This window comes from Tachysurus fulvidraco, chromosome 16, assembly GCF_022655615.1.
Source record: "Tachysurus fulvidraco isolate hzauxx_2018 chromosome 16, HZAU_PFXX_2.0, whole genome shotgun sequence".
Lineage (NCBI taxonomy): Eukaryota > Metazoa > Chordata > Actinopteri > Siluriformes > Bagridae > Tachysurus > Tachysurus fulvidraco.
In genome coordinates this window covers 21,559,212-21,572,050 of record NC_062533.1, presented here as the reverse complement: position 1 = coordinate 21,572,050, position 12,839 = coordinate 21,559,212, and the positions used below count along the sequence as shown (strand labels likewise).

General features: G+C 39.8%; 1 protein-coding gene across 2 annotated transcripts; it reads right to left on the bottom strand.

Moving 5' to 3' along the window:
• Positions 1-2,509: 2,509 nt before the first annotated feature.
• crip2l (cysteine-rich protein 2-like) lies at positions 2,510-11,538 on the bottom strand. Of its 2 annotated transcripts, XM_047801330.1 has the most exons (8): positions 11,419-11,538; positions 9,116-9,210; positions 8,907-8,964; positions 5,121-5,255; positions 4,978-5,046; positions 3,303-3,397; positions 3,156-3,213; positions 2,510-2,685 (listed from the first exon to the last, which is right to left on the bottom strand). In XM_047801330.1, exons 1-8 carry the CDS (start codon positions 11,459-11,461, stop codon positions 2,621-2,623), a joined length of 618 nt encoding a protein of 205 aa, XP_047657286.1. In that variant the 5' UTR covers positions 11,462-11,538; the 3' UTR covers positions 2,510-2,620. The 2 variants fall into 2 exon arrangements, with proteins under 2 accessions (XP_047657286.1, XP_047657287.1); XM_047801331.1 differs by lacking the exons at positions 8,907-8,964; positions 9,116-9,210 and having other exon boundaries at positions 11,419-11,517.
• Positions 11,539-12,839: the final 1,301 nt, after the last annotated feature.

The following is a 12,839-nucleotide window of genomic DNA, read 5'->3' as shown; positions in this document are numbered from 1 at the left end:
TAATGATTTATAATCCCACTCAGTGTTTATAATGATTTATAATCCCACTCTCAGTGTTTATAATGATTTATAATCCCACTCAGTGTTTATAATGATTTATAATCCCACTCAGTGTTTATAATGATTTATAATCCCACTCAGTGTTTATAATGATTTATAATCCCACTCTCAGTGTTGATAATGATCTATAATCCCACTCTCAGTGTTTATAATGATTTATAATCCCACTCTCAGTGTTTATAATGATTTATAATCCCACTCAGTGTTTATAATGATTTATAATCCCACTCTCAGTGTTTATAATGATTTATAATCCCACTCAGTGTTTATAATGATTTATAATCCCACTCAGTGTTTATAATGATTTATAATCCCACTCTCAGTGTTTATAATGATTTATAATCCCACTCTCAGTGTTTATAATGATTTATAATCCCACTCAGTGTTTATAATGATTTATAATCCCACTCTCAGTGTTGATAATGATCTATAATCCCACTCTCAGTGTTTATAATGATTTATAATCCCACTCTCAGTGTTTATAATGATTTATAATCCCACACTCTGGTGTTTATAATGATTTATAATCCCACTCAGTGTTTATAATGATTTATAATCCCACTCTCAGTGTTGATAATGATCTATAATCCCACTCTCAGTGTTTATAATGATTTATAATCCCACTCTGGTGTTTATAATGATTTATAATCCCACTCTCAGTGTTGATAATGATCTATAATCCCACTCTCAGTGTTTATAATGATTTATAATCCCACTATCAGTGTTTATAATGATTCATAGTCCAACTCTGGTGTTTATAATGATTTATAATCCCACTGTCAGTGTTTATTATGATTTATAATCCCACTCTGTGTTTATAATGATTAATAATCACACTCTCAGTGTTTATAATGATTTATAATCCCACTCTCAGTGTTTATAATCATTTATAATCCCACTCTCAGTGTTTATAATCATTTATAATCCCACTCTCAGTGTTTATAATCATTTATTGTCCCACTCTTTGTTTATAATCATTTATAATCTGCAAACCGAAAAGCCAGTCACCAATTTAAAACTTCACACTAAAGAATCTGGCCATGTTTAGTGTAAATATCTCGAAAGCCTGTTGAGTTTTAAACCTCTAAATTTTATAAGAGCTGTCTGTGGCAAAAAAGATTTTTTTTTCACACACATAACAGGGGATAAAATGCTAGTCCAAGCAGGTCTCCATCTGTCCTAAAGAGAGGCGTGTGTTTGTTTAATGAACAATATTAAAAAATAATTAATGAACAAATGTTAAATCTCAAACTGCGTTGTCATTGAAACACATAAACAGGAACATTTTTACATTTCATTTGTCCTTTATTTTTTTTACACACAGTCATTTATTTAAATGAAAAAGAAATAACACTGATATTTTCAATATGTGGTAGTTCAGTGGTTAAGTGATGGACTACTGATCAGATGGCTGAATCCCAGGTCCACCAAAGTGCCACTGGGCCCCTGAGCAAGGCCCCTAACCCTCAATTGTTCAGTTGTATACAATAAAATAAAAAAGTCACTCTGGATAAGGGAGTCTGCTAAATGCTAGAAATGTAAAAAACCTATCAACAGCACCTGGCCATGTGGAATACCAAACTAATGCAGTTCACCAACATCAGCCATCAGCTTTCACTGTATGAGTCTTAAACCAGAAAGAGATCACAGAACTCCTGATGATGATTCAGCATCTCCTGGGTTGTTAACTGATCTTGCCTAATCATCTGTGAGTCAGCAGAGACTCGTCAAAGGTGAGTCAGCCGTTCACTGTAAGTGTCCAGATAAAACACTCATGAGGAACTTTCATGTTTTTAGCGGTGGTCGACTCTGGAGCAATGATGAATTTCACTCACGAGGCCTCAAACTCTTCAATATTCCCTCTATATTCAAGAGCTGAATGGAGACCCAAAGGAGATGAACACCAAGAACACCAGCTCATCGCAGTAACCATGAAACACCTGATTGTTCTGGGATTTCCATAGAGGCACCTGAACAATGCAGAGATTTCATAAACCTTGGAGTGGAGGTCTGGTCTTTCTCTTGTGATGAATGATGAGAAAAGATTTGAGTTTTTGTTCCTTTTAACCTTCACTTCTCATGTGAGTGCCATTTGTTTAAAAAGCACAGAGTGAGTAACTAAGACATATCCAGTATTAATTAAGTTCATACTATATATTATAATGAAATGTGGCCAGTGTGAGTTGCCCTGGTTTGAGGTGGCACTTCCTGTGTTCCGGTTGGTTAGCTATAATATCAGGGCAGTGAGCTACAGCTTAGACACAGAGTGACCTGTATAAGTGCAGAGGGCATCAGGTGTGTGTTGGAGTGTGTGTACATGTTCACGAGTCTGAACACTGTTCCTGAAAAGAATCTGTAGGTCCAAAACTCACAGTAGAAAACTGAATGCGTCTACACAATAATAATAATAATAATAATAATAATAATAATAATAATAATAATAATAATGTAACAGGGACATGAGAGTTTAATTCACCTGAACACTACATCAGAATACATAAACATGTAAATTGTGCAGTGTGTGTGTGTGTGTGTGTGTGTGTGTGTGTGTGTGGTAGACTCATGACTGATTCTCGGTGTTTGGCTCTTTATAGATGTAGCTGCCCATCCCTCCAGTGTTCACACCTAAACACACACAAACACACACACTGTAATATGGTGTATATTTCTGTGTTAATGTGTATTTGCATCTTTGTGTCAGGAAGCAAAAAGGGTGATTTAGTGTGTTAAATGTAGCTAAGTTCAGAATATTCCATCTTCTGTTCTGTTTTTTAACACATCCTTCATCACATCACTCCATCAACCCTAATACACACAACCAGAAACACACCTTTACACTGAGACACAACCAGCAAAATGCCTGGAAACTATGGAACACCTTGGATTTGTGTGTTTGTGTGTGTGTGTGTGTGTGTGTGTGTGTGTGTGTGTGTGTGTGTGTGTGCATGTGTGTGTGTGCGTGTGTGTGTGTGCATGTGTGTGTGTGTGTGCGTGTGTGTGCGAGTGTGTGTGTGTGCGTGTGTGTGTGAGTGTGTGTGTGTGCAAGTTTGTGTGTATGTGCGTGTGCATGTATGTGCGAGTGTGTGTGTGTGTACCTTTAGGTCCAAACAGTACAGCATAGCAGGGTTTATGGCAGTAAGGCTGGCCGTCATGCTGAAACACAACAGTGCTGAGTGTTAAGTTATGGCATGACAGAGATGACATCATGTGATCATGTGGTGATTTGTAAAATCAGTCCTGACCTCAGCGTGACCTCCCGGAGCGAGTGTCTTACTGCACCTCTCACAGCGCAGACACGGCCTGTGCCAGTCTTTACCCAGGGACATCACCTTCTCCGCTAGCACAGATACACACAGACACACACACATTATGCTAACCAGCTGGAATGGCAGCCATCAGTAACATGATGATGTGTAAAGGGCAGACTGCCATGACCCCAGAACACCAGCAGAGGGAGACAGAGAGCTGACACTCAGTAAATAGTGCTAACTGCTCCACCTGAGACTGACCTGTTAAAGGCTGCTTACAGCTCAAGCTCTCAGTCTGGGGTTCAGACGCGGGACTGACACTCTGATGATAATGTAATAAACTCTTGAGTTTATCTCTCGGGTTTCTGCTCGAGCTTCAGAACAAACCTCTTGTGGATTCTCTGGCTTTCTTTTGGTCTTTGCTTCAATAATCCTTGGGTTTATTTATTTTCCTCCAAAGTCGGATCTATCTGACCATTTGTATTATTGGGTTACTCCACTCGATCTTCAGACCTGGGCCACTCCCAGTGTTCTGTTACTACTGCTGTGGAAGCTCACTGCATTTCCTGTTGGTCTGTCAGCCGAGGTTCAGGTCCAGTGTGGTGTGGCCCTTTGTGCTCTTCCTCCTCTTTGGAGGTGCTCCTGTCTCGCTTTCTTTCCCAAGGTCCAGCCCCACTTCTCTAGGCCCGATCCCTCAGCACCTTGTACACATAAGGTTTTAGTTGGTTCTGCACTTGGGTTCTCTCCCCCAGTCTCAGGTCATGGAGCAGTGGGTAGTAATCTTTTCTTTAGGAGCCTTGACTGGGGTTTGGTTCTGCCTCTGGAACATAATTGTCCCCATTACATCATCTTTGCCTATTCCACTGTTGCAGTGAAATGATGTCCTATTCTGTGGGTGTGGTCACATCGTGTGGGTGTGGTCACATTCTGTGGGTGTGGTATATTATGTGGGTGTGGTCACATTATGTGTGTGTGGTCACATTCCGTGGGTGTGGTCACATTCTGTGGGTGTGGTATATTATGTGGGTGTGGTCACATTATGTGTGTGTGGTCACATTCCGTGGGTGTGGTCACATTCTGTGGGTGTGGTATATTATGTGGGTGTGGTCACATTATGTGTGTGTGGTCACATTCCGTGGGTGTGGTCACATTCTGTGGGTGTGGTATATTATGTGGGTGTGGTCACATTATGTGTGTGTGGTCACATTCCGTGGGTGTGGTCACATTCTGTGGGTGTGGTATATTATGTGGGTGTGGTCACATTATGTGTGTGTGGTCACATTCCGTGGGTGTGGTCACATTCTGTGGGTGTGGTCACATTCTGTGGGTGTGGTCGTCACCAGTGTGGAGGCTCAGGTTCTGACATGGTGGACTGTTATAATGATTAGTTTAGTTTATTATGAACTGGGTGTCACTCAGTAGCACTCTGGTGTTCTGTATGTAAAGGTGACATGTTGTGAGAGATTTATTAAGGCTTATTACAATTAGATTATAATGTCTCAGATTTTATTTGTTAAGCTCAAAATAATATGATCATCATTTTTATAATAAAATAAACAACTAGGTTTGTTCATTTTTCCATGTGACTTCATTATAAAATAAAAACTAATATGGACTTTTTTAACTTTTATCCACATCTGATAAAAAGGTAATAAAAGTCATTTCTTACCGAAGTAGACAGTCTTGCTGCAGCGAGGACAGCGGTTCGGTTCTCCAGTGAACGACGAGAAACTTGCAGCTGCACAGAAAGAAAGATTAGTGCAGATTTCTGCAGTGGTGAAACTCTCGTTTATTGGCTCTCTGAGTTCTCACCCTTCACTGGTCCTCTAGGTGGTGCTGTAGGTTTCCTCTCCTCAGCTCTGGGTGGTGTGGTGGTGGTGGTGGTGGTCTGCACCTCAGACACCAGGGTTTCATACATGTAGGATCCAGCACCACCGATATTCACACCTACACACACCGAATAAAGTCATGAGCGCACAATGAGTGTATTAAGTACAGTATTTTCCGCACTATAAGGTGAACCTAAGAGCCTTAAATTTTTCTCAAAAATCATCCGTGCGCCTTATAATACAGTGTGACTTATAATACAGTGTGACTTATAATACAGTGTGACATAATACGGTGTGACATAATACGGTGTGACTTATAATACAGTGTGACTTATAATACAGTGTGACATAATACGGTGTGACATAATACGGTGTGACTTATAATACAGTGTGACTTATAATACAGTGTGACTTATAATACGGTGTGACTTATAATACAGTGTGACTTATAATACAGTGTGACTTATAATACAGTGTGACATAATACGGTGTGACATAATACGGTGTGACTTATAATACAGTGTGACTTATAATACAGTGTGACATAATACGGTGTGACATAATACGGTGTGACTTATAATACAGTGTGACTTATAATACAGTGTGACTTATAATACGGTGTGACTTATAATACGGTGTGACATAATACAGTGTGACTTATAATACGGTGTGACTTATAATACAGTGTGACATAATACGGTGTGACTTATAATACAGTGTGACATAATACGGTGTGACTTATAATACAGTGTGACTTATAATACGGTGTGACTTATAATACGGTGTGACTTATAATACGGTGTGACTTATAATACAGTGTGACTTATAATACAGTGTGACATAATACAGTGTGACTTATAATACGGTGTGACTTATAATACAGTGTGACATAATACAGTGTGACTTATAATACAGTGTGACTTATAATACAGTGTGACTTATAATACAGTGTGACATAATACGGTGTGACTTATAATACAGTGTGACATAATACAGTGTGACTTATAATACAGTGTGACTTATAATACGGTGTGACTTATAATACAGTGTGACTTATAATACGGTGTGACTTATAATACGGTGTGACTTATAATACAGTGTGACTTATAATACAGTGTGACTTATAATACGGTGTGACTTATAATACAGTGTGACATAATACGGTGTGACTTATAATACGGTGTGACATAATACGGTGTGACTTATAATACAGTGTGACTTATAATACAGTGTGACTTATAATACAGTGTGACTTATAATACGGTGTGACTTATAATACGGTGTGACTTATAATACGGTGTGACTTATAATACAGTGTGACTTATAATACGGTGTGACTTATAATACAGTGTGACTTATAATACAGTGTGACTTATAATACGGTGTGACTTATAATACGGTGTGACTTATAATACAGTGTGACATAATACGGTGTGACTTATAATACGGTGTGACTTATAATACAGTGTGACATAATACGGTGTGACTTATAATACAGTGTGACTTATAATACAGTGTGACTTATAATACGGTGTGACTTATAATACGGTGTGACTTATAATACAGTGTGACTTATAATACAGTGTGACTTATAATACGGTGTGACTTATAATACGGTGTGACTTATAATACAGTGTGACATAATACGGTGTGACTTATAATACAGTGTGACTTATAATACAGTGTGATTTATAATACGGTGTGACTTATAATACAGTGTGACATAATACGGTGTGACTTATAATACGGTGTGACTTATAATACGGTGTGACTTATAATACACTGTGACTTATAATACGGTGTGACTTATAATACGGTGTGACTTATAATACAGTGTGACTTATAATACAGTGTGACATAATACAGTGTGACTTATAATACAGTGTGACATAATACGGTGTGACTTATAATACGGTGTGACTTATAATACGGTGTGACTTATAATACAGTGTGACATAATACGGTGTGACTTATAATACAGTGTGACATAATACGGTGTGACTTATAATACAGTGTGACTTATAATACAGTGTGACTTATAATACAGTGTGACATAATACGGTGTGACATAATACGGTGTGACTTATAATACAGTGTGACTTATAATACAGTGTGACTTATAATACGGTGTGACTTATAATACGGTGTGACATAATACAGTGTGACTTATAATACGGTGTGACTTATAATACAGTGTGACATAATACGGTGTGACTTATAATACAGTGTGACATAATACGGTGTGACTTATAATACAGTGTGACTTATAATACGGTGTGACTTATAATACGGTGTGACTTATAATACAGTGTGACTTATAATACAGTGTGACATAATACAGTGTGACTTATAATACGGTGTGACTTATAATACAGTGTGACATAATACAGTGTGACTTATAATACAGTGTGACTTATAATACAGTGTGACTTATAATACAGTGTGACATAATACGGTGTGACTTATAATACAGTGTGACATAATACAGTGTGACTTATAATACAGTGTGACTTATAATACGGTGTGACTTATAATACAGTGTGACTTATAATACGGTGTGACTTATAATACGGTGTGACTTATAATACAGTGTGACTTATAATACAGTGTGACTTATAATACGGTGTGACTTATAATACAGTGTGACATAATACGGTGTGACTTATAATACGGTGTGACATAATACGGTGTGACTTATAATACAGTGTGACTTATAATACAGTGTGACTTATAATACAGTGTGACTTATAATACGGTGTGACTTATAATACGGTGTGACTTATAATACAGTGTGACTTATAATACGGTGTGACTTATAATACAGTGTGACTTATAATACGGTGTGACTTATAATACAGTGTGACTTATAATACAGTGTGACTTATAATACGGTGTGACTTATAATACGGTGTGACTTATAATACAGTGTGACATAATACGGTGTGACTTATAATACGGTGTGACTTATAATACGGTGTGACTTATAATACAGTGTGACATAATACGGTGTGACTTATAATACAGTGTGACTTATAATACAGTGTGACTTATAATACGGTGTGACTTATAATACGGTGTGACTTATAATACAGTGTGACTTATAATACAGTGTGACTTATAATACGGTGTGACTTATAATACAGTGTGACATAATACGGTGTGACTTATAATACAGTGTGACTTATAATACAGTGTGATTTATAATACGGTGTGACTTATAATACAGTGTGACATAATACGGTGTGACTTATAATACGGTGTGACTTATAATACGGTGTGACTTATAATACAGTGTGACTTATAATACGGTGTGACTTATAATACGGTGTGACTTATAATACAGTGTGATTTATAATACAGTGTGACATAATACGGTGTGACTTATAATACAGTGTGACTTATAATACGGTGTGACTTATAATACTGTGTGACTTATAATACGGTGTGACTTATAATACAGTGTGATTTATAATACGGTGTGACTTATAATACGGTGTGACTTATAATACAGTGTGACATAATACGGTGTGACTTATAATACGGTGTGACTTATAATACGGTGTGACTTATAATACAGTGTGACATAATACGGTGTGACTTATAATACGGTGTGACTTATAATACGGTGTGACTTATAATACAGTGTGACATAATACGGTGTGACTTATAATACGGTGTGACTTATAATACGGTGTGACATAATACGGTGTGACTTATAATACGGTGTGACTTATAATACGGTGTGACTTATAATACAGTACACACACACCTTTGGGTCCGTACAGTGTCGCATAGCAGGGTTTATGGCAGTAGGGTTTCCCGTCATGCTGCAGACATAAAACACTAATATTATTAATGAATACTGTTTCTATTGTGTGTCGTGTCTCCCCTGCCCACACACACACACGTCTGGGTAATAAATCCCGCACCTACATGTGTACGTAATAAAATCCCTCCATGTTGTCTTTCTCTCTTTACCTCAGCGTGTCCTCCAGGATTCAAGGTTTTATTGCAGCGTTCACACTTAAGACAAAATTTGTGCCAGTCTTTTCCCAGAGAGCTCACTTTCTCTGCTGTGGAAAGAAACACACACACACACACACACGCACACACACACACACACACACACACACACACACACACACACACACACACACACACACACACAAAATCGTAGTAATTCTTGTCTGTTGATGCCAGTCTGAATTTGTAAGAAACTACAGACTGTAATTTTCACACACAACAGTCTTATAGAATTTACACAACCTCCGGGGGCAGAAAAACGAAAGAACACTGAGTCCGCCACCCTGAGAGACTGCCGCACTGAGAGAGAGCTGCACTGAGAGACCGCCACCCTGAGAGACCGCCACCCTGAGAGACCGCCACCCTGAGAGACCACCGCACTGAGAGACCGCCACCCTGAGAGACCACCGCACTGAGAGACCGCCGCACTGAGAGACCACCGCACTGAGAGACCACGACATTGAGAGACCGCCGCACTGAGAGACCACCACCCTGAGAGACCACTGCACTGAGAGACCGCTGCACAGAGAGACCACCACCCTGAGAGACCACTGCAATGGGACTGCCACTGTGAGACCGCTGCACTAAAAGACCTCAACCCTGAGGCCACCTTTCTGAGAGACCGCCACTCTGAGACCGCCTTCCTGAGAGACCGCCGCACTGAGACTGCCGCCCTGAAACCACCACCCTGAGAGACCGCCGCACTGAGCCAGCTGCACTGAGAGACCGCCGCACTGAGACTGCTGCACTGACACCTCTGCCCTGAGAGAACGCCGCACTAAGAGACCGCCGCCCTGAGAGACCACCGTACTGAGAGACCGACACACTGAGAGACCACCACCTTGAGAGACCACCGCACTGAAACTGCCACACTGAGAGACCACCACCCTGAGAGACCACCGCACTGAAACTGCCACATTGAGAGACCGACGCACTGAGACCTCTGCCCGGAGACCGCCACACTGAGACCACCGTCCTGAGAGACCTCTGCCCTGAAAGACCTCCATCGTGAGACCTCTCCTTCTTTTTTAAGTTACATGGTTTTTCCCTCTCTTTTCTCTCTCACTATTCCACGTGTAAACTCTTACAGTCTGTTGTCCTGTGTGTTTGTGTTCACTCCTGCAGCCGTATCACCTACAACACCATAAAATGTGTTAAACAAATAAAACTGAATTAAACCATGAAGACAAAACAGAGCTGCTGACCTGAACATCGGACATGTGCTGACTGTTATAGAGCTAATGCTAATGTAGCTAACATTTATCACAGGTGTGTCGCGTCTCAGCTACAGATAACGTCATTGGTTAAAAGTACAAATAAAGTGAACTGAATATTATAGATATTATATGTAAAATATTTGGAATTTAGAAACGTCAACAAAATGAGGGTCCAGGGGACGTTTGTCTGAATGCAAGGTTTCTGAAGACTGATGGCCAGACAGCGCCCTCTGCAGGAAGACACCAGATCACACACTCCTTTACATTAGTGTACATGTCACTGTAGAAAACCGCGCTGTGATTTTATGTCTAATATCTTACATTATTTTGATGCAAAATAGGACAATTTTATTTTATATAAAATACATTCGTACATTATTTTAATAATATCTATAAATTACAATTTCTTTCAATCATTTTAATTGGAAAAATCCCAAATGTAATTGGTATACAATTTAAACATACAGCTGTTGTGTGAATTATCTCTTTTTAATAAGATAATATTTTAAGAGTTTAAGCTAATATCATATTATATCATATTATATTATATTATATTAGCTTAAACTCTTAAAATAATATAGTGTAAAACTAATCTGAGATAACACCAGTCTGATACCCCACCCTGCTCTCTCTCTCTCACACACACACACACACACACACACACACACACACACACACACACACACACACACACACACACACTAACTAATACAATTCGTTATAATGATGATATCGTGTGTTATCGTTATTTGTGTTTATCAAAAAGGTGCTCAGTGTGTGTGAAGATCAATAAATGTAGAAATGTCATAGCTAAACACACACCACACACACACACACACACCCACACCACACGAACACACACCCACACACCACACGAACACACACCCACACGAACACGCCCCCCCCCACACCACACACACACTGCATTTACACCATTAATCACACAAACCACGGTTACAAGACATTATTAATACAGCATGTGCAGAATGAACGCGCATGCGCACTGGTTACAGACGCACAGCAATGAAATCACACACTTACCGAAATACACCGTCTTCTCACACCTAGGACACTTGGACGCCATGGTTAAATAAAGCGAATAAAAATGTGTGTATGTATAATTATAAGCGCGCGCGCACACACACAGCGGTATTCGGATACACAAAGACAGTGCAGTGACCACGCCCACCCAGTGACGTCACTACCAACCTGTCAAATCTGCTTCACAATTTACTGTAAAAAGTAATGAAGTAATAAACGTCTGATATTCTATATATATATATAATGTTATTTAAAGCCTCAGTCTCAGGTGTTACACAGGATGAGGAGAAAGAAGGATGGAAGGAGAAAGAAGGATGGAAGGAGATCTTCATCCTTTATGTGGATTCTGTTGTCATCTTCATCAATAAACACACAGATGAGACCCCAAAATCTTCACGTGTTTCTCCAACAAAATGTATGGGTCAGTGGAGATGTTAGAACCAACCTGAGAGAACCAACACACTGCTGCTTACAACTCTGCTGATACAAACGGCCTCACAGGAGCTCAGATACGACCTCCAGGAGGCTGAGAGAAACTACAGGGTTCCTTTAGTGTGGATCTCATTAAACAGCTTTGAGCTCCAGCACATGTGCAGTGGTGTGTCTGTTATTACAGAGTTCACACAGTGTAGAGTCACTGAGAAGCTTCTCTCTCTCTCTCTCTCTCTCTCTCTCTCTCTCTCTCTCTCTCTCTCTCTCTCTCTCTCTCTCTCACTCACTCACACACACACACACACACACACACACACACACACACACACACACACACACACACACACACACCACAAACACACACCACACAGACACACACACACACACACCAGGGGAAGTCGTTGGGGGAAGTCGTGGCCTAATGGTCAGAGAGTCTGACGCCTAACCCTAAGGTTGTGAGTCTCAGGCCGGCAATACCACGACTGAGGTGACAACAACCCCCCCCCCCTCCCCGGGCGCCGCAGCATCAATGGCTGCCCACTGCTCCGGGTGTGTGTTCACTGTTTTGTGTGTGTGTGCGTGCGTGTGCACTATGGATGGGTTAAACACAGAGAACAAATTATTATGAGTATGGGTCACCGTAATTAGCTGTATGTCATGTCACACACACACACACACACACACACACACACACACACACACACACACACACACACACACACACACAGAGCCCTAAAAGATAAACCTTTGTACTTTCATGACATTCAGGTTTTATTCAGTGAAATTAAGGCGTATTAATGTGCAGTGCTGAAATGAAAAAATATGACTATCGAGGGTACGCTTCCTTGGCACTGAACTACATTACCCATCAGCCCCTGCACAATCTTGTCACATGACTTATGGGGTTCAATTAGAGCTTATAAAACAGTTAAATGAGATGATCATATGTTTTAACTATTAGTAAACTATTACAGATAAAGACCCATTTA